At 39.3% G+C, this 23,080-nt stretch overlaps 1 protein-coding gene across 12 annotated transcripts in view; it reads left to right on the top strand.

Annotated features, from left to right (window-relative positions):
- Positions 1-23,080, top strand: part of CELF2 (CUGBP Elav-like family member 2) — a 553,335-nt gene that overhangs the window by 491,906 nt on the left and 38,349 nt on the right. For all 12 annotated transcript variants that reach the window (XM_071552839.1, XM_071552831.1, XM_071552836.1 and 9 more), the window contains 3 exons: positions 4,339-4,497; positions 6,487-6,550; positions 16,231-16,365. In XM_071552839.1, the coding sequence (XP_071408940.1) occupies positions 4,339-4,497; positions 6,487-6,550; positions 16,231-16,365 (358 nt within the window). The remainder of the gene's footprint in view (positions 1-4,338; positions 4,498-6,486; positions 6,551-16,230; positions 16,366-23,080) is intronic.

The raw sequence follows: 23,080 nt of genomic DNA, 5'->3' as shown, positions 1-23,080 counted from the left end.
CAACACTCTTTATTCCCTTCCAAAGTGCCTCTATGGCCTCATATTTTATCACGATGAGCAAATCCAAACTTTAAACTTGTTCACTTAATGTGACTATCACTTCAGGCTAATGATCCAGTCATTGGAGTGGTTATTGAATGCCACGACTTGTCTGGCAATCTCAAAACTTTTTTCAGTCTGTGATTTTTGTCATGGTCTTTCAGAATTTTGCACAAAAAACCGCACAAGTATGAAATCTTTACTTACTCTGGATCTTCTAGCTTATCACTGGAGAGTGCATGTTATACTGTATTATGTATACTGTATCTTCGTGTAGTGATGATTTTTCTCAGAGGTGGCATTGATGTTATGTGCACTTGTTTCTTTTTTTTTTAATTTCTTTTTCCACCAGGACCTTTTTTTTTTCTCTCAGTGATTTTCCTTTGCAATGCTCTAGTCTCCCAAAGCATGCTGGGTGCTAAACAATCATTATTGCGTCATGTCGTTGAGCTGCTTTGTGTAACGAGCCAAGGGGGGAGAACCAGGGGTGGGAGGGTGGACAGAGGAGAAAGAGGAGGAGCAGATAAAATTCCAGCCAGTGCATGAAACTGTCAGTAACTGTTTCCTGTTCAGTACAAGTAATGATATCAGCATTGCAAAGCTACTGTCTTTCCAAACATCACGTTTGAATTTGGTTGAGCTTCTTTTATAATCGATGTGTTTTCTTTTCAGTGCAATGCATTTTTAGACCCTGGGTATACACTTTTAGATGAGAATCTGCCAATGAGATGAGAATAATTGAAATGATCTTTACTAGAAAGCTGCTGTTATACAGTCTATGCAGTCTGATAGTATATTGTGGAAAAACTGCCACTTTGAGACTCAAAATAATACCTGTAGCATTTGTCTGCCATGCACTGCTCTTTTAATTCAGATCTCTATGTTTTGCTGGGTTTGATTCCAAGAAAAAGCAAATGTTTATTGGTAATACTGTGTTTTTCCTATATTTTCCATGTGTTTTAATGTATTTTTCTGTCTAGCAAAATGAATTTTACACAGCTCTGCTTCAGAAGACGGTAAAATTAAAGGCATAACACCTCCCAGGCAAATTCTCCCATTCCTCTGTTGTATGTAGCTCTCCAAGAGAGGCTGCTCTTTGATGGGATAGTCCCAATGACTTTAGTCTGTAGAATGTTGGATCGGTTCTATTGGATCTTGGATCAATTCTATAGACTCTTAGATCAAAATACTTCTCAACACCTTTAGAGATGTTATCAATGAGATCTCCATATTGGCAAGCGATTCCAAATATTTTGCACTTTGAACATCTGGGTCTTTGTGTCAGTTGAGTTTAGGCTGAGAGTACCTTCTTGGAAAGAAGCTGTACACCTTCCCATTCCATCGGGGAGGGACTTACTGCAGTCTGTACCTACCTCCCTGACAACACACAGGAAAATATGAGGGCAGCACCAGCTGGTGGGAAGCAAGTGGCACTAAATGGCATGGAGATGCCATGCCATTGAAAGAAGAAGGGAGATGCACCTTGTGTGTGTGTGTTGGAAACCTCCTCTCAGTATACAAGACAGAAGTGCATAAAACAGAAATCATCCTTTAGGAAAAAAAAAAATTGCTCACACTTTTGCGAATACTCCTTTAGTGAAAAATTCACTTGGGTTGACCAGTGTTAAATGTCAACTCAGCCTGAAACAGTCATCCTTGGACACTTTTGTTTCATGTTTGTTTGCAAACAGAAGTGAGCTAAGGGGACGATATATAGTGCACAATTGCATTTCAACCCCATTATTACAGATTTTTGTTCTGATTTCACTATTTTCCGTTCTTTAACATTCTTCATTGACCAAGATGAATTTTCAAAGTGGGCTAAGAACGAACAATGGGGATGTTAAGTCCAGATGAACACATCTTATAGAATAATGCAGTTTCTTACTGCTCTTTCCACCTGACTTACTGACCCTGTTAAGTCAACTGATTTTAAAATTATAATTGCTGCTCTAGAGTGTTTGCTCTTCTATCTCATTTCCATGAAGTTTTTTTTATTTGTTTAAGGCATTCAAATGTAGCACCAGTAGAAGACACTAATTTGTTATCACGGAGTAAATTTGATACAACAATAACAACCCTTTTCTCATATAGAGCCACTTGCTAAATATAATTTCAGTCTTGAGAATGTTTGCTTTCTTGAAAATGATGAAGTGATGAAATACAGAGCAGACAGTGAAAGAATGAATTATAGATTCATAAATTGCAGAGATATTGTTTTTATACAATTTACTGACATTTAAGCATTCATAAATATGTCAGCTGTAGTGTTGAGTGCTGAGCTGCTGAACTGAAAAGTGAAATAGCCATATAATATTTCTTCTTTTGGTATTCATTTCTGTTTCTTTAGAAATAGACTTGATTCTCCTGTAAGTCTAAGTAGAAGGCAGTAAGTTCCAGTTGTGCCTAGTCCAGTGTTACCAAATCTTGTATTAAATAGAAACAGCTTGCTTTTTTTTCTTAACAAAACCAGAAAAATCTCTCTCACACCCTCCATCCCCTGACTCCTTTTTCTTTCTTCCTTTTTTTTTAAATTATCTTATTTTTAATATTACTGTAAAAGTCACTAGAGAGACATAATTGTGTAACAAGCCACTCCTCCATAATCTTTATTTGATTGCTGGAGTGTTACTGTATCTCCTTTCTTCCTCACTAAAACACTGAAAGGCATTTTTGCAATGAAACACAGAGGAAAGGAATTGAAGGTGGAATAATAAATCACAAGCGATGATTTTCTATGATAATTGTAATGGAACAGTGTTGATGGGAGATCTTCATACAAGAGATATTATTATTGTGGTTTATTTCATCATTTCATCTGATGATTGTGAATATTTTTATCATTTGTCCTGGTATGAAGTTTTTCAGACCAAAGGTACATGGCTGCTTTTTGTAAATAATGGAGGGCAGGATCTTTTCTGAAGATGTTCACAGTGTTGTGAGAGCAGCCACAGGAAGAATTAGGTTAAGTATAATCCTGCTCCGCATCCCACGCTACACACTTTGGCTACAGCACTGCTGTGTTTTTTGGACTTGAGTCACTTATCACTCCTACCATTGTGTTCAGATTGAAGTTAGACAAGAAATTAGTATAACAAAGTGTGGCGGGTGGAGGGAAGTTATTCATTGGATCCTATGAAGTTGAAAAGCAATATGAAATGGATTGACAGTTTCTATGAGTCATAAAATGCTTGAATTAATTTGAAGAACTGAATCATTGCAGTATATGGTTTACTTCCTTGATTTGAAAAAAAATGAAGACTTGAAAGGTTAAAATATGAAACATTTCTTAGAAGAGAAAAGAAATGACAAGAAATCAACAGAGACATTTTTCATAATCACGTCTCATTCTCTCAGTGACTTTGCCCAGGAAGGCATAATTTGAAGTCCAAGGGAAATTCCAGCTTACCTCAAAAGTCTGTCTGGTCTTTGACCTCCTACTTCTTCCCAACAGTCCCTCAGACATGGGAAAGGAGTAGGCTGTGGACGAAATCTCTAGTTCTTTCTTACAGCTTCCCTATTTCCTAAGGTGTCTTACAGCCCTCCCATATCATGTAACAAGAGGCTGATAGAAGCAATAGAAGAGATGGTGGCAAGCAGGAATGGGCTGCTATCACCAGAACTAGTCACTTTTGGTCTGCATCTTGCCCTTTGTTCTCATTTCAAGGGTGCTTGATACAAAGCGTGCCTGGGAGTGGACCACAGGTGGGTGAATTGACTGGGGGTCCTTGGCATGAAAAGGACCAGTGACTCGCTGCTGATGGACACTGAAGTAAATGTGCTGCTCACAGTCCATTTATGTAGGGAACACGAGCCAGTGTAGGGTCCACAGGCCCAGCTGCACTAAACATGACTGCACAGCCAGCCCGTGGTGGCAGGGCGGTGTTGGCTGTGTGGTCCCTGGCAGCAGGGAGGTTGGACACCTCTCCCTTTGGCGATGCCTTGAAAACAGACTGCAGACAAAGCATCATGTCCATCTCATCAGCTGTGAAGCTTAATTAAAGAGGACTGGTACATTTCGCTGTCTCTGGCAGCGATTTTGTTAGCTGGAAGGAAAAGAGCCTGAGGAAAGGTGCTTCATAAAAAGAACTGGGAAATCAATAAATTCTCCATAGCCTCTTTTCCTAAGAACATGAAAATCTTAGTCCTTGTGGTCCTACATATGCCAGTCACAAAGAGAGGGTGAGCGATCTGGTCATGGCCTTTGCATTGGCCCTACGGGACAAGGCTGAACTCAGAGTGTGACGGTGGCCTGGTGTGATTTAACCCTTCTGTCTTTCCCCATCTGTCTGACCACAGGGCTGCTCTTCGCCAATCGTGGTGAAGTTTGCCGATACCCAAAAGGACAAGGAGCAGAGGCGTTTGCAGCAGCAGTTGGCTCAGCAGATGCAACAGCTCAATACTGCCACTTGGGGAAACCTCACAGGTCTTGGAGGACTCACACCACAATATCTAGCTGTAAGTTCATATCAGAGGCAGTGGCTGTATTCTGCTATATTTATTTTAGAACCATGGCAAGCCATACAGTAAACTCCCTGCAATAAATTTTTAGGTCTTCCAGGATATGTAGCACATCTTCTGGGTATGTTTACCACATGGTCTAAAAATAAATAACAAGGAATAGAAACTGAATAAGCATTTGAAGATGTGTCAGTGCTGTCAAAGACAAACATTTAAAGTATCCTCGTGCTGCAAAATAAATCATAGATTCATAGAAAGGTTTGGGTTGGAAAGGACCTTAAAGATCATCTAGTTCCAACCCCTCCACCATAAATAAAATTTGATTTCATTAGTTTTATTGGTTTTTTGAATGTTAGAGTCTGGATTTTATAGCTGGAATAAAATTTAAGTTCTTCCTTAGGGGAGGATAGATCAGCAGCTGAACACTGTAGGGGCCATATCTATATGATACAGCCTCTAAAGTAGAATGTTGTGGATCAATCATCTGATTTTCCTCCACCTCATACAAAAAGTGAAGGTGGCCAGGAAAAGCCTTTATTTCTCATAAATTTAAAATTGTATTTTCCTTGGTCCATTTTTAAGATAATAAAGAGGCATTAGCTGCTGTCCTTGCTGGAAAATCTGAAATTCACAGCCACATGTCTTAGGTCCTGGTTGGCCAAGAGAGACTGCCCTGAGGCACAGCTGAGAGGGAACCTCTGCCTCTTGTGGCTCTGGAGTTGACATGTCTGGTTGAGCAGCTTTTGGATAACTTGGGGATACCTGATGGTTCAGAGTTAAACAAATAGAACCTTAGGAAGTACAAGGCCAAGTGCAAGGTCCTGAACCTGTGTCAGGGCAGTCTCAAGCACATGTACAGGCTGGGCTCAAGCCAATGGATCAAGAGCAATCCTGAGGAAAAGGAGTTGGGGGTGTGGTGGTGGATGAGAAGCTCAACACAACCCATTGATGTGCATCTGCAGCCTAGAAAGTTGATCATGGCCTGGGCTGCATCACAAGAAGCATGACCAGCAGGTCAAGGGAGGTGATCCTGCCCCTCTGCTCGGCTTTCTTGAGACCCCACCTGCAGGGGGCATTTAGTGACAGTGCAAGGGATAATGACTTCAAACTGAGAGAGGGCTGGTTTATATTCGGTACTGGGAAGGGATTGTTTCCTGTGGAGGTAGCGAGGCACTGGCACGGGATATCCAGAAAAGCATGGTGGATGCACCATCTCTGGAAATGTTCAAGGCCAGGCTGGGTGGGGCTTTGAGCAACCTGGTATAGTGGAAGGTGTCTCTGCCAATGGCAGGGGAATTGGAACGGGATGATCTTTAAGGTTCTTTCCAATCCAAATTGTTCTAGAATTCTGTGAAATAGGTATGTCCATATATATATATATATATATACTGCATATGCATAAATATAAAATTTGTGTACATACAATGCTTTGGTATAGTGAGAGAAACAGGAATTTACCCAATAATTAAAAATATATATTAGTACTGAGGTCAGCTAATTAATACTGAGGTAGACCAAATTATTATATACAAAAACCAGTCTAACAAATATCTGTGTGCTTGATTCCTAAAGATAATAAAGAAAAAACTGAATTCACAGGGGTGGGGGAGAATGGACTGTGATTGACAGAGATGAGTTATGGTAACTACTAGACTACAGAGGGTTGTAATTAGTCACACTATGTTGGTTTAAATAGATTTAACACCTGGTTGTTAAAAAGAATAAATTGATTAATTGTTTTAAAGCAGCCATGTTATTGAGTTTCCCTTGTGTCTCTGTGTTTCTTAATAGAGATTAGACATTAATATGGATTTACAGCATTGACTCTAGGGATGTTCATTCCAACAGCAGGCAGAAGCAAGAGGCTACATAAATGTAAAGGAAAGCAGAAATACTCCAAACGTGAAATGATAGCTCATTTTAGTTTTATCTTCATTTGTTTCATTACTGTCAGATAAATTGCTGTGTTGTGTTGTTCATTTGCAGCTCCTGCAGCAAGCAACTTCCTCCAGTAACTTGGGTGCCTTCAGCGGCATTCAGCAAATGGCCGGTGAGTTAAACCCCATTTCATTTTCCTCCAGCTACGTTTTGTACTCTCATGCTGTTGAATTCTGTACCTCTAATAATCACATTGTCAGAGGGCGGGGGGCACATTGTGTACTGAATGTGGCAGATGTATTGGCAGGGGACGGCTCACGGTTCAGTGTCAATAGAAACACTTTCTCCCCTCCTTCAGAACTGAAATTAAACCCGGGGCTCCCAGGTTGTGCAAACAGTTTGTCTTGCATTAGTCACCTGCCATTTGGCCAAAGTAACCAACTGTAAATGGCAGGAGAGCTCTTAGTCCCTGCAGCCGTATCCTGCCCTATGAAAAGTGTCAGGAAAGCAACCACAGGATTACATTCTAATTTCCAGTGAGATTTCTGTGTCCTGAAAAATCAAATTAATGGCAGCCCTCAAACATTTTAATAATAGGTGGTAAGGAAAAATGTTCTGACCTTTTTAATGAAATCCAAGATTACAGGCCTACCTTCAGTGTGAATTTCCAGGCTCCTTTTATAATCACGGAAAATTAACTGGGTGCCTTTTTGACTTTGGAACCCTAGTTGGCAAAATTACACAACAGAGATTTTATGTAGAAGTATAATCTTTAGTCTGGAGGGGAAAAAAAGAAAGAAAGAAAAGGGGAAAAAAGAATCAAAGTGTGAGCGGATTTGAAAGCCAGCTAGTTGGAGGGTTTCTTAGTAATGAGCTGTGTGCCAGTAGTAACTGATGTGTAGTGATTAGCAAAAGGTCACTCCCACTGTGTGACCTACCATGCTGATATCCTGACTTAACATGATGCTGGAGAAGGCAGCATGTGCAGTAAATCAGAGCACAGATGCACATTATGCCTGCCGCGAGGAACTGTTAAAAAGCTTTTTTTTCTTGTTACAGGGGAAAAAAAAATAGAATCACAAAACCCCTAAATTGCTACATTAGTTTATTTTAATCATGAGCCCACTGAATCAATGAAATACAACATTGTGCTTGCTTCATCATCATGAAACAAGGGCTAAAATATTCAGAAGTCTTTATGAACACCATTTTCTCATTTTTTTTGTAATCCTACTCTTTTGCTTTTTCTGATTCTGCTTTGAATGGAGCCTGAAATGCTTTAACAAGTAGAGATATACCACACTGTATAGTAATACCCCTCAGGTATTCTTTGCTCAATCGTTATATTATGCCATTATTGCAGTGACATCAGAGACTAATGTGAACCTGCTGTCTGACAATATAAATTGGCCTACAGATGACAATATCTCTGAATTATTCTCTCTTCCTCAGACCTGCTGGCAGTGCTTGCTGGTTCTATTATGTTATACTTGCAATCTAACATTTTTTTCATCAAAAAATGTATCTTAATATGATAAACAGAACAGAGCGGGTCAGTAACAGTTTTATACTTGGCAGTTTTGGAAGTGGTTTTGAGCTCAGAGATAGTGTTTTAATGTTTTCATATTTGGTTAGGTCTACAAAATGAAAGAATTGAGACACCAAGGAAAAATAATGTGATATCTATGGCATTATGTGCACCTGAGAAGTTTTTGTTGCCTTTTTCTCACTGGTATTGTAGGTTCACCTTTGTTTTCAAGAACTCTGTTGAAACTAAGGATTTTAGTCAAGTAATTTCAGGAGGGGATCTCAATCTGGGATGTGATTTATTCTCTGAAAATCATAGAGTCTTGAGACCAGGAGAAAGTCATCTTAAGAAGTCATAGTGGCTCATCATTGTTACTCAAGGGATATTCCTCCTCGACTAAAAATTAGATTGCTAATGCACTCATCTATGGGGTAATTTAATGACTGACTGACTTGCTTGGGAAAAATGTCTTTTATGTCTTATATTCATGTTATCAAAACAGCTTGAAGTTTACTCCTTTCTTTTCCCAAAACAAGTAACTTAAATGTTTATGTTCAAGGTAAAATTAGTGATACTAAATTGTTCTCCAAGCTGCATCTCTACGTGAAAGTGCCAAAGATTAAGCACTATGTTACTGTTAGATCTGAGAGCTCATGTCTTCTCAGAAATCAGGCAGTACTACATCGTGCATTGCATCTAGTATTAGCAATTTGTATGTTATGTTTTGTGAAAGGAATAGGAAATACTCCTGTGTCTGAAACAAGAGCTTGCATTACCTGCTGAAGTCATCCTTGAATGTTTGTAAAGTCCTGGAGTTTCTCAACTTAAGCTGTATAGGTTCATTTTACAAAAAGTAATCTAACATGTAATTCCATATTGTATATAGTTTGCCTACTAATATAACATTTCAAAGTGAGGAATAAAATCTAGACACAATTGAGAAGGTGCTAAAGAAGATCCATCATTGCCGCTTTCTCATTCTTTGAACTTTGTGTTTGAGGGGTGCAACTTTTATCCTTGAAATCAATAGGTGTGCATTCCGTGGAATTCAGACACTGAAAGTTTGATCAAAAGCCACATGAGCCATTGAAATTCTACTCTCACTTGCATGCCAGGGTTCAAGCATCTCTTTTGTGCTTAAATCTTGATGAAGTCACGGTTTGCTATATTAGGGCTTCGGATAGAGCCACCCCCTTATCCAAAACTAGGGCCCTTTGTATCTGCAACTATTTATTTGTACTGCTAAAGCTCATGTTGTCTTGGTACAAAACAGAGAGGACACAGCACACACCTCACTGCACATGTGAAGAATTATTTACTATGCTCAGTGATACTACTTCGTAAATCAGAGCAACTTTCTTTGCTATCAGAGTGAAGACACTGGTCTTCAGTGTGGAGTTTTAAGTTCCCTTTCCCTAATATCGTGCCTCAATCTGGTTAAAGTAGTTTTTAGGTTGCAAAAGCCATGGTTCTTGGATTTTAGTGAAGGGAGCAGGACTTTTAGGCATTGGTAATTACAGAGTATTGGAGTTTGGTTGGTTGGTTGTTTGGAAGTGAGAATACAGTCCAAATTAAAATGGTTTTTTTCTGAAGAACTGCAAACATTAAACATGCAGCACCAGCTTTAAAGTGTTCTTGCTGTAGCACCCCACTGACCCTCCTATATACTCAGCGTTGTGTGAAGTCCAAGCAAATCATGAAACTGGTTTAACTAAAATTTGAGATACCAAAATTCGAGAGAAAAAAAGATGAAACTGGTTTAAAAATTGAGATACTAAAATTTAAGAGACAAAATGTTGTAGCTTGCCACTTGGCTTTCCAAGCTTTAAGGTTCTGCGCTTAATTCCCCAGATTAGTTTTTCTGATTTCTTTATTAAAAATGTGATTTTAATGAAATCATTTTATTTCACGAGTCAAGCCAAAGAAAACAATGTAACATGTTGAGACTGATAATAAAGTTGGGAGAGTTGGCAATGCTGCCTTTGGTATTAGAGTAATCCCCTGGTCTTGATTGCAGGCACTAACCCTTCCGTGCCAAACTCTGCTTCATTGTCTGTATAAAACATGCAAGCACATGCCATTCTCATGTGTATATTTTACAGTGAACACTTCTCATTTTTCCCCCTTTCCTCTGATATCTGCTAATGCTAATTTAAAGGCAATGTTTCTTCTCACTTGCCTCTGCAGCCTCAGTGTCTAGCCTGCACTTTGTCTTTGGGGAAGGCTAATAATGTAGATGAATTACATTATGGGATTTGATTGCCTTACTTTAAAAGACAATGCAAGCTACATTAAGCAATAGCAACCTCTCAAGCAAACAGAAATTCCTCCTTCAAATACATAAAAATTGCATAGAAAGCTTAGTTCAAAAGAGATTGATGTCGCTTGAATGTTTGCATTGAATTTGGCTGGCGCTGGATCAGGTCCTGAAAGCTTCAGTTATTTAACCAATGAGCCTGTAAAGTACTATATAGACAGTATAAACAGGGAGGTTTGCTATTATTAGGGTGATCGTAAATATATTTCAATGTTTTCGATATTTAAAAAATACATGATCTATGAGGATTTTCTGTTGTGCATTAATGTCAAATGTTTTGGCAGGAATAAGTATTGGATCCTCCAGCAATATTTCAATAGGTGTGACCAATCAGGACATGCAAACATGTGCAGCCTTCATAAAAGACACAAAGGCTTTCTCTTAATTTCATTGAATAGATAGTGTATTTTGCTCTCTGAAGTTATACAAGAGGAAAAACCGTGGGTTTGGCTTTTCTTCTTTGACTTTCAGATCCCTAAACCCTCCACAGTTGGAACACTTTATATTTTTCCAATGTATGGGTTTTTTTCCAGTCCTTTCCAAGTTCTTTCACAGTTTGGTTGTATTTTGGGTTGAACTTCTGGCCCTTTGTGGGCCCAGTTCAATCCTTTCTACCCTTCTTCTGCTACCCAAGCCAGATTTCCTCCTGTTGCAGAGTCTGTAGGAGCAGATGGGTGAGAGAAATTCTGCAAGGTTCTGCTTTCTGAATATTTTCCTCTAATTGTTGGATTGGCTCTGTAGATCTGGAGGGACCAGTTGGAAGCCAGGACCATCTGCACGAAAGCTCTATACTTTTGCACTGGCCCAAGGATCCTTCATATCCTCTGACTCTTGGATGGCTTCATTCCAGCAAAGCTATCCTGAAGGAGGGTTTCTCCTGCTATGACCTCTTTAGGGATATCATATTAAAAGTAAAGGTCAGTGAGAAACTGTTTCCAGCTCAAGGGAGATAGCTGTTTCTTAAAGATAACTACCAGTTTTGAAAATGTTGACCTCAGGGACCAAAACCATTGGGCTTTTGTAACACTAATTCCATTGAAAGTCCTAGTTAATTTAACACATACAATTAGCTGCTTTTTTATGTGTGGGTTTGATTCTTTTTTAATTTTAACTAATAAATTAAACAACTCTGTTTAGCAATTTTGGGAGAGGAATAGTTTGAAACAAGTAAGCCTGTTCTCAGTGCACATGTTGCTCCTTCTCCCAGGAGAAGGAGAGGCACCTTAAGTGGAAAACCAGTGCTGAGCAGTTGATGAGATGTGCTTATTCAGGTGGTAAAAGTACATGATGTGGAATGTTGGCCAAGTCTGGGCACAAGATCTGTAGCTCTGTCTGGACTTTACGTAATCAGTAAAAGGAGGTAAGGGGCTTTTTCTTTCCTTGTCCCCTCTGTGGAAGGAATTCATCCCGCTGAACCTCAGCAGTTTGGAAAGTAGTCCTTCCATCTGCCTGCAGTGTCATTGAAGAGAGAGTCACTACCAGGCAGCGATTCATCCTACACGGCTGAGGCTAATCTGTCTATTTTTTAGGCATTAGGAAGACATTATATATAGATCAGGAAGAAATTCTTCACTGTGAGGGGGTGAGGCACTGGATAGGTTGCCAAGAGAAGCTGTGGCTGCCCCATCCCTGGAAGTGTTCAAGGCCAGGTTGGATCAGGCTTGAAGCGACATGGTCTAGTGGAAGATGTCCCTAGGAAGGTGGGCTTTGGGCTTTGAGCAACCTGGTCTAATGGCAGATGTCTCTGCCCATGGCAGGCAGGTAGAACTATTTGGTCTTTGTGGTCCCTTCAAACCCAAGCCATCCAATGATTCTGTGATACTATTTTAGGATCAGATGATTCATCCACTCCCTCTATCTTCTTTGACTGTAGCAAGAGCCTGAGCGAGTAATTTTTATTTGGATAAAGTGACATCAGATGAATCCTTCCCACTAAGAATGGAGCAGTTTTAATTGACATAAACACACTTCTTGCCAGGATGTGCTTAGAGCATATGTAACCTGAAAGTGGGCTGAAATCCCACATAAGTCAACAAATATCTCTAGGGGGGTTGGAACTAGGCAATCTTTAAAATCCCTTCAAATTCCTGACATTCTACAAGTCTGTGAACTTCCAGGAAGATTTAAGCATGTACTCTTAAAAAACAGCGAAGAATCAAATGGGGACTTCAAAGTTATTGTGAGGGCTTTGCTAAACAAAACTGCAACTGGTCAGGGTGCCTCAAGCACTGTTCAGTTAAGCAGCTTTTCTAAAGTTAGGCAGAGTATATATGGTTTGATGGAGGCACTGCTCAGGTCTTCTGTCTGTTTTAATTCTTAGAATACAGCTGGAATAACATCACACTCTACACCTTTACACCCATTTTTACCATCAGCATCCAAAACGGCTCATGTCAGTGTCAGCAAATTGTGGCTTTTTGGCCTGTAGATGATAAATTTTACCTTAATCCACAATTTTTAAGCTGCAGTCAGGATTTAATTCAGAAGGAATAAATCCTAGTAATTGAGAAGGATAAAAATTCCAAAGCAAAAGAAGTCAAGTCAGTGGGAACTGCTTATAAGCTATCAGATTTGGTTCTGACAATCACCACTGACTTTGAAACTGTCCATGCATATGGTGTCCCTAAATGTAGCCAGTGCCTTCCTTTTTTAGGAATTTGTTCAGCAAGCAAATCTCAGCTATTTCCTAATATGATTTCCTTATAGTTTTGGAAACCCAAGAGCTGATGAGGCCTAAGAAGCCATCAGGAACAGCTCGTGACTCTGTTTCCTCCTCTACAAATACCCAATAATTTCGAATTTACAGTTATCACAGGAGAAAAGCTGCGGTGACTGAAATGAGGCAAATTGCTTCATTGTATGAAAGTTTGTGTCAGAGGCAGCACAAGAAGTTGTAAAATGTAAATCTCGTGCTCTCAAATTTCACCGTGTTTTCACAGAACTGCATCTGTGACTGTGCAGCACTACAAAAATTTCCTGTGAATGTGCTAATAGGCCTTATGAGAATGTTCTATCACCATCCATCTGTCACTTTTTAACAGGCCTGATTGGCAAGCACTTGTAACAACTGACATCTGTTCTCGCTTATTGATATGTAGATTTATGGTAATTGCTGTGAACAATAAGACACAAAATTACCTAAGGTGAACATTAAATTAAATTTTCATGCCCCTATCCTTATAAATAATTTTTTTAAAAAATCTTAAGTTTCAAGCAAGACATACTGTGCATCTGTTTTGTACATAATTTAATTGTTTTTTTAATCTGCCAAATAACAAAATGAAAGTTGAATTTCCTTGCGATCTTGAATATTTGCCAAGCTGATAGTGCATTGGTAAATACATGTTATTAAAAATGGAATCAAACTGTATTGTGATTCTGGTTTTTTAATCATTTCCCTTTAATTCCCAACATTGTCTCCATCATGAAGATCAAGAGTTATTCCTTACCCAGAAGGTTTTTCTTCTCTGCAGGAGGATTTTCATTTTTCTGCCTATGAGGCTGTTCCTCAATGCTAAGCCATTTGCATTTCTTCTGAGAGAGGTGCATTTGCTGAGTGAGCAGCACTTTCAAATAAAACCCATCTCCTCCTCTGCGGTCCAGCCCCTTGCGGGACTTGGGACTGTTGTGAAAAAACTGTAGGATGTGAAATGTGTGCAGAGAGTGTGTGAAAGGAGAGAGAATGTGAAAGCAGATTCATCCCACAGAACTGTACCTTAGCTGAAGTTCAGCTGAATGAAAAATCCCCAGTTGAAAGCAAAATACTTTTAGGGTCTGGGACTTGAATGCGTTTGGTTTCCCTCCTCCAAGTTTGTCCTATCAAGTGGGACGTTGACACTCCTGACAGGTTGATGGGAGAAACCAATAATGAGGGAGCAGAGATGGTAAAATGCCTGGAGAACATGAAACAGTGATGACAGGACTTATTTTTTAGAAGTTTGAGCAGACAGAGGATCTCAAAGAGAATGCATATTAAGTAATAAAACTGTTGTCAAAATCGACTCTAGAGCATTGGTGGGTGACAGTGTGGGCCATGAGCCCCTGCTGACAGCACATTTGGGTGCTCAGTTCTGCAGGGGTCTTTGCTGTCCTTCCCGTACTCAGATGTGACAACAGCCAGCAGTCTTTTCTTCCTGCAGGCACCCAAGCTGACAACCTGTAGCATCTGTAGAGCTGTTTTGTGACCACTGTCTTACAGTGACGTCTACAGTAAAACATTTTGAGTAGGGAGACAACTTCATCACCACGGAGCTCCTGCTCGTTCATCTTCTTTGGGCATTGAACTCATTTGTCGAATCAATGGGTTCCTCCTGTGCTTCCACAGGAAACATCCCACTATATAGATAAAAAAAAAGATTTTGTGGGATGAGGCAATGATGTATTTGTTTTGCACTGACATGGGTGCAACACCTGAATTTGAACTGTGTTTTGCAAAATAGTTTGAGTTGGTAGCGTTTGAGAAAGGATTTATTTTTTAAGATAGTCACTAGCCTTCAAAAGAAACAGGAATGAGCTTTTTTTGGTCAAGTAATTCCTCCAAGTGTATTGTGCAGATACCAGACTAACAAGGGGTGTATCTTGAATCAACTAAAACCTTAAGTCCTACCACTGTCACTGAGTCACATTTTCAAAAACACCATCTGAGCTGACCTTGGGCACTGACTGAGGCACAGACAGAATCTCAGCCAGACAGGTGCTCACCTGAGGCCTGACCTGCCTGTTGGTACGTGCTGTATGCAGGCATTCAAGCCCTTCTTTGAATGTTCCTCAAAACTCATGCAGTCTTCCTAGCTCTGTCACTAGTCTAGAAAAGGTATTGCTCTTCCTACCACCTCACCTTTTTTGTGTGTACTTGTATTATCAGGACTACAAGAACTTCATAAAACTCTTTCAGTCTTTTGGGTTTTTGCATTTTGTCAATTCTGTTGAGGGTTCAAGCAGCACACACAGATCTCCTTCATATATCCCAACTAAAAGGATGATCTCTCACTGCCATCCAAACCATCTCTCACATCCATATGTAAATGCCCAAGTCTGAACATTGCTCCTGTGGACAGTTGGTCATATTCAGAGCATCCTGAGAAGGATCCAGTCTGTTAATGCTAGCACCTGTCTCATATCTGCATTTTAGTCTGTTCCTGAAGTCAGTGCCTAAGTACTTTGTCTAGTTTGAGGTAAAAGGTAGGTAGTTTTGAAGTCCTCTGGAGAGACAGACTCCTGTCCCTCCGATTTAAACAAATGTATGCCATTAGCTATTCCTTAATCACCTTTTTTTCCATTTCATGTAATTTCTCTTTATTGTTTGTCCTTTTTCTCTTGCCATCTAAATTAAAGCCTTTGATATTTAAATGGCTCCATGTTTTTAAGGTGTATCTCCACACATCTCCTCAAATAATGAAGCAACAGATGACTGAGTAATTTCATATTACAGCCTGGAAGTTCCAGCCTCAATGATGGCTCTGTGGTCAGGCTGATACTAATTAGATGTACTTAGTTCATACAAGTTTTTAGAAATGAACCCTCAAAAGGAAATTAAACACAATTTTTTGCTACTGCACAGCATAACCTGAGAAGTTGTATTGAGAGGAGACATGGGAAACAAAATTGTATTCATCCCAATTATATGACCCTGTCCTGAACGTGTTTTAAACGTTAGTTATCTTCTCTACACCCCCTGTTGTGTCAGGAAATAATATTGCTTCTGGGCTTCACACAGAGTTTAAATGACTTTTAATTCTACACTTCCCTTACAGAAGAGGCACAAACCAGGTTTAATTTTCCTAAAGCATAGGCTGGTGCCTTTGGTGCATTCTCTCAGCTCCAAGGTAGAGAGGTGAGAGACGCTATTCAGGAACTGAAGGATGTGGTTCCAGAATATAGATGTCTTGGGAGTGAGAAGAATTGAGTTTCTTAGCGAGCTCCACATCCATTGAAAATAACTCTTTTTTTCATGATGATGATGATGACAATGACATGTTTTAATTAACCCTATTGCTTCTCCACATAGGCATGAACGCTTTACAATTACAGAATTTGGCAACTTTAGCAGCCGCAGCAGCCGCCGCCCAGACCTCAGCTACCACCACCAATGCAAACCCTCTCTCCACAACCACTGGTGCTCTGGGAGCCCTCACAAGTCCCGGTAAGAGCAGAGTTCTTGCTTGCAGAATGCAACATGAGGGTAAATGGGAAGATGAGAGTTAAAATGGTGATTCCGTGTTGTGTTTGGGTTTTGTGCTCATATAAATTCTGAAGACTCTTTTAATTACTGATTAAGTTTTTCTTGCTGTTGTTTTTAAGCAAATAACTACTTTTTCAAGCAGTCCAATGTGGACATGTTCACCTTTCCAAATTCACTAAAGCCTAACAGACCCATCTTACAAAACTCTACGTGAAAATTATAATTGCATGGGAAACTTAAGCTAAAATTAACTTTTCATAAAGCATTCTGAACATGACCAAATCCTTACGGTCCTACAGAAAAATCAGCTGAGGTGGTTCTTTTTAATCCCTGAGAGACTGATCTTTGATTGCCAGCACATGCTGGCAATTGCCTTTACCCATCATGAATTTTTGTGAAGACCTTTTCTCTTTTTTTTCCCTTCTCTTTTTCATGCTAAAGCTCAGTTGAGTTTTCTTTTGGTCCTCGGTATACAGTTACAGAAGTGATACCAGATGAACAAGGAATACACAGACAGATTCTGACTTTATTACAGCAGTTTTTTGGGGGGGAGAAAAGGACAGGATAAGAGATGGGGATGCCTCCATGACCACCGTGTGGACTTTCAGCCATGAATGTCTGATGTCTGCAAAGCCCTAGAGAGAAATCTGGGCAAATTCAGACTTCAGTGACACTTCAGCATCTCCACAATCCACAGAGAGAGATGTTGATTCAGTGTAGTTACTCTGGATTTCCAGTGATGTAGCTGAGTGGAGAATCCGGCCACTTATCGTTACATAAAGGCTGCAGGGTGTAATTATTTGCATCATGAAGTGTGTTTATTGCTGTTCTAAAAAACATTCATATTATTTTAGACACCACTAAAGAACGTTTGTGTTTAATCTTGTTTAAGTGTGTATTTATTCCCCATGAAAATGTAATTCATGGCAGACGGTCTGAGCTCATCAGTAAGGAAAACAGTCTTCACTGCACAATGGAGCTGGGACCGAGTGCGGTGCCGGTTGTTGGCACTGGCCAAGGCTTCCCTTTATATTGCAGTTTTATTGTTTGGTTGGGACAGAGGTTAAATGGAAAGCAACTTGGCTAATACTAAGTTTGTGCAGAATTTTCCTGTTTCTGACAGGAGCTTCATCTCAACCTAAAAATAATATTCATTAGCAACATCATTTGGTGAAAATAATTTTGGCTTGCTGATATATATATTTTTTTCCAAACATGAGCAATCTCTTCCCTCCATCTTGGAGCTGGGACTCAACACTTTGCAAAAGGCTGGTCCCACTGGGTGTTTTCACATTACTCCTGTCTAAACATCACCCATTTACAGAAGCAGAAATGTTGCATTTCCTGCACGCTCTGTGGTATCTCTGCAGTTTAGCTGTTAAGTGTCTGAGCAGCCTGTCCTCCCAAAACACGCTCACCGTATCTTGACCCATACTGACAAGCCTTCTCAGGGCAATTCAGTGTTCTGTGGTGCAGAGGGGCTGGAAATTAACTCTTCTTATCATTGCTGCTCTGTGGCAAAGTGGCACCAGAATGTTCCCATCATGCACTTTGTCTTGCCATGTCAATACAGAGCTTGGATTTGACTCTAAGGTCCACATCTTCCTCTTCCCCTCTCCAACACAGTCTTCTTATCCAGCCTGGCTGACTTGCTGTTCCCTCATTTAATGTCTTCTTGAGGCTCCTTGAGTACCTGAGAGGTGTTTTAATCTGATGTCCAAGTCTGCAGAGGCCCATGGTCAGACAGAGTTAGACAGATACATCTTTGGGGTACCTAGAGCTTCGTATTGCTCAGAGTGATATTGGAGAATGGTTACCAAGTTTTTTCCAAAGAGATTAATAATTTTGACTAACACATTGAACTTCTGTTAATTTCACAAAATTTTGGACATTCAGTCTTTGAAAGTGTGTTTTTGAAAGGCCAGTTTGCTTTTGAAACTCTTACAGATAGTTACCTGTACACAATTGTTTCTAGTATTAGACAGCTTGGTGTGCCGCAGAAAAATCTGTATCTGATAGGTCCATTGACCTGTTTATGCTGCAGAACTAACCTAAAATCAAGCCTTGTTAAAATGTTCTTCAGTTTAACCTTCCTTATCTGGTTCCACATTCCCCGCCCTATTAAATATTTTGTAAACCTGAATAATATCTTCAATGATGCTTCTCTGCTTTATGGAAAATGAATTTAGTTTGATAAAGCTTTTCATAGCAGCTCAAAGTATTTCCATTAAAGCTTGAGATATATTGGTAGAAAACACTTAAATCTGACTTTCAACGTGTGGATATTTGGAGGCCTTGAGGGTATTTTTTTGGTCTAGTTTTCTTTTAATAGAACACTTCAGTTTGTTGTGTTTCATAAGTGTAAATTATTTTGTCTGATTTCAAAGCCTGCACTAAGCCCAGGAAGAAATGTTTATGTCTCTCCAGATAATGCATTAAATTAATATTTCTCAGTTGAGAAAACAGCTCAAATTTAGGGCAGTGCAAAGGTAGATGCTTAAATTTAATCCTTTTTTTGATATTGTTAATGGCAAACTATTGCACAGAACAGAGATGGGCATGTGTGGGTTTCTAGTATACCTTAAACCATGGCAGCCACACAAATCCTGTCTGTGTTTCTACACAGATATAACTGTATCTCTCCTGAAGATCTCTCCTGAATCAATCTTTGACCAAGATCTCATGTTCTGTCCTTCGTAAACATGTGTATTAAGAGCTCCAAAAGGTGGCTATTTCAGTTAAAGTTCATCTTGAAGCTTAATTTGACATAGATAACATTTAGCAGCATTTGGTGCCTCAAACTGGTACAAGGGGATAGCGTGAGGCCAACTTTGATGCCTTGGCAACACAGGAAAACAGGCCAGGAAGTGAGAAACCACCAGGACATCTGATATTTGAGGATTTCCAAACAAATCAAACTCCAACAATCTTTTCTGACTAAATAGTTTTGACCGCAGAAGAGTCTAAGGACACTCGTTCTCCTCCATGTGCCAAATACTGTCTCTTAAGCTTGAAAGAGTATTCATTCAGAAAGAACAGAGACAATGCAATCCCCCAAACTATTAATTTTTTTATAATTGTAAATTTATAATTTCAATTTTGCATACCCATGGAAGTCTCTCCCTACAGCATTGTTAGAAATGATTTTTTAAAAGCCTTTGCTTAAAAAAACATGAAAGATTAAGCTTTCATTTTAGTAAAAATCCCCTCAGGCAATAAATAGGTTCTTTTGTCTCTTGGCCCGGGAAGAAAAAAATTAAAATGGTTTAAATTGCCTATGGTTAAAGTAACTGTTTCTTGCAATTATCAGATGGTAGTGAATAAAAATTAAAATGAAATCATGAAAGACTAAAAACCAGGTAAATGCATAATATGTCTTTCATGCCTTTCTCATGGGTCTTTTGAAGACTCATTTAATCATGTTTCTTGTCTTTTATTTTGATATGATAATTGTTTCCTTTATTTACTTTAATCACCTCTATTTAGTTAATTAATTCTTCATTTTATTTTCATTTCACTTGCTTAGGACACTTTTTCTGTTCTAAATGCAGGTACCAATACTATTTCATACTGTTATAAAGGCAGGTCCCTGTAGTATTTCATAAAACAAAGATCTGGGCTGGGGTAGCTTTTACTGATGCCTGTTTGTCTGATCCAGTTTGTCTTAATGCCCTTTTGGTTGGGCCTTGGGAGTTTGCATTTCTTGTTGACTAAGGAGGGATTTTGGAGGGAATAGCTCATCTGTAGGTACCCACACTGTAAATTTCCCACTTTGGGCTGGATGAATGTCAGTTGAAGGTCAGGAACTTTATCCTCTCCTCCAAAGAGTGTCCTTGACACGTCCTGCAAATGGATCACTGAGCAAAGAGCTCGCAGGTAAGCTGCTATTCCAGGGCCTGCAGAGATTTTGGCTTCACTCAGTGGGTGATGGGAAGGCCTGGAGGAGGATGTGAAGGACAGACATCCAAGCTCAGCATCAGAGTATCTGCCTCTAACATGTCTGACATTTAATTTGCCTCAACTGACCCACTACCCTAATTTCCCAAGGATAATACCATGTATTCTGACTGTCCTGGCTGGTACATGACTAACCCAGCACTGTCAAACATGGACCGGTCAGAGCAGGCTGGTGAAAGCCATGTCCAGTCAAGGTTTGAGTATCCCCAAGGATGAAGATTCCACAGCCCCTGTGAGCTCATTTCAATTTTGTTTCTTAAAATTCATACACAAATGTGTTTTCAGTAGCCAGTAGGGAAGCCCTTCTATGTGCAAATGAAGAGACGAAACATCTAATTATATATCCAAATTTATCTGCATGAACATACACAATGTAATTTCTGAGCTGTGGGGGGATAGAATTGCTAAACCAGAGGCTAATTCAGTTTCAGACTTAGGAGCCTTCATTTTCCATGACATTTTCATGATTATTTTATTCTCTAAACTATTATTTACTCACACAGCTGAATTAGCTATTCATGCTTCTGTAAAAACTCTTTAGGTTTATCTGCTGGGTAAACCTAAGAGGAAATATTTCTGAAAAAAAAACCCAAATCTGATATTGTAGAAAGTAAGACTTTTTCTTTTAATGATCTCTTAAAATCCAGCCCAGCTTTTGTCATAATACATCAGTATTCAGCCATTAACTCTTATGTTGAAAAAAAAGTTATCCCAAGCACAAAAGTCTAAAAATGCTCATTTTCAGACAGATGCTGACATTGAAGAATAACAGCCCCAAAAAACAGAAGACTGTGAAATATAGAATAATCTGGGGGAAAAAAAGAAAAAAAAATACACTGCCTGCCCTGTAAGACTTAATTCATTCTTTCCCTCTGCTCAAAGCAGAGAATTATAACTTCTAGCCATCACCCCTGGCTCATTATTTTCTCTGCCCTCTAATCTGACATAAAGATTGTCTTTGTTAGTTGAAGATGTTCGTGTTGTGAACGCAATTGTTGAAATGTTAGAAATTTTATAGAATATACAAGATGCTTCAGGTGAGAAGCAGTGAGTAATGTTCAAATAATCATTCTTAGAAGATTTGCTTTTTGTTCACTTCAGTACAATACGTTTTTCTCCAATCAGCGGCTCAAGGCTGCCACGGTGACATTTTGTTAGAGGCCAGTGCACCCACTGAGATAGCTGTGATTTGCTTCCAGGGTGATCCAAAAATAACCCTACCAGCAGGTGTGTAGGAAGGTCTGACAGTCTGCTAAAGAATGAATTGAAGTGGATGTTTCGAGTTGGAAAAGATCGGTTTAAAATGAAGAATGGCACTCGTCACACTGTAGTACAATTTGATTATTTTTGTACCATTTCATGTGGAATTGATGAAAATTCCATTATTGTAAAGTCATTTAAAATAAGCTTTATTAGTTTTGCAGAACATAGAAAACTTCCCTAGTATAATTGTTTATTATTTTTAGGATAAATACAAGACATAGCTTAAATAAAGGTTTATAAATACATTATACATAGAGTACACATACTTAAACAACCCAAGTGTATGTTTTTAAATTTTATATTCTAATTATATAATTTGCACCCTTACCTTAGTGCTTGGAGGACAGAGAAGTGCAATGCCTTAATCCTGATCTCAGCACAAATTTTTTTGAAAGTATGTGTTTTCAAGGAAGCTAGGGAAGAAAATCTTGCCTTAGCATGCCCACCTCCTGTTCTTGGACTGCATAGATTTGTGATGACAGAAGTAGTCAGCTGGTCTTACCCACATGGTGTTAAGTTTCTCAGTCTGTGGTTAGGCTTCTAAATAAGTGAATTGATTTTGACTGCTCTTACTGCCCAGAGATTATGCTGCTTCTTGGAGAGATATATTGGTACTAAGCCCATCTGATAATTAGGTCACCCTTAAGCAGGCATGCAAACAGAAGTTGGAGCCAAAAATAGGAAACTGAGCATGTAGTTTTGACCTATATTTGTATTTTTAATAACACTCCAAAATGTCTTAAATGACTAAAGAATAAAGGAGTGGGAATTGTGGCTAAAAATCTCCCAGAGTCCCAGTACAGTAAACAGAGAGGTGAATGGTGATGGATTTCCATGGAGCCTCCCTGAAACAGCCTCTTCCTGGTCTCCTTGGAAGACTGAGTCACTGGGAACCTGAAGGATGCTGATGGCAGCAAACAGACCACCAGTTTGCTGGAATTGCCTGTTTGCATATTTGTCCCTTAAAATGTAACAGGTCTTTGTTCATTCTCCTCTCAGAACAGTTCCTGAGCAGGTGCACCAGTGCAGCCAGAAGGATCTCAAGGAGTTCCAGGTGCTGAATGAGCTTAGGGAGGGTAGAACTGCTCAGTGAGGCTGCCTGACAACTGCAGGAAGAGTTGTTTTGCCAAAGTTCCCTTATCTGTTTTAGAATCAACATTATCAATGTATGTATTTTTGGCACAGAAATCTCTTAGCAGTTTCCTCAGAGTGGCATAAATACCATTGCATGCAGTCAGACATTATGCTAGTTAATTCTTTGGGTTTACTTTTTTGTTTTGTTTTGTTGGGGTTTTTTGGGAAACATCATACAGTACTAAACCATGGATTAGCAGGATCTAATTCAACAGGAAACATGTTTGTTTTTTAAACATTAGTACATTATCTTCCTAAAGTATTAAATCCATTGCCTTAGCACATTTCAGGATTTACTTTGCTTGCAGTATATAAGTAATAC

Source organism: Pithys albifrons, chromosome 3, assembly GCF_047495875.1.
Source record: "Pithys albifrons albifrons isolate INPA30051 chromosome 3, PitAlb_v1, whole genome shotgun sequence".
Lineage (NCBI taxonomy): Eukaryota > Metazoa > Chordata > Aves > Passeriformes > Thamnophilidae > Pithys > Pithys albifrons.
Note: the sequence above shows the minus strand (reverse complement) of the source record. Positions and strands in the feature narration are given on the sequence as shown.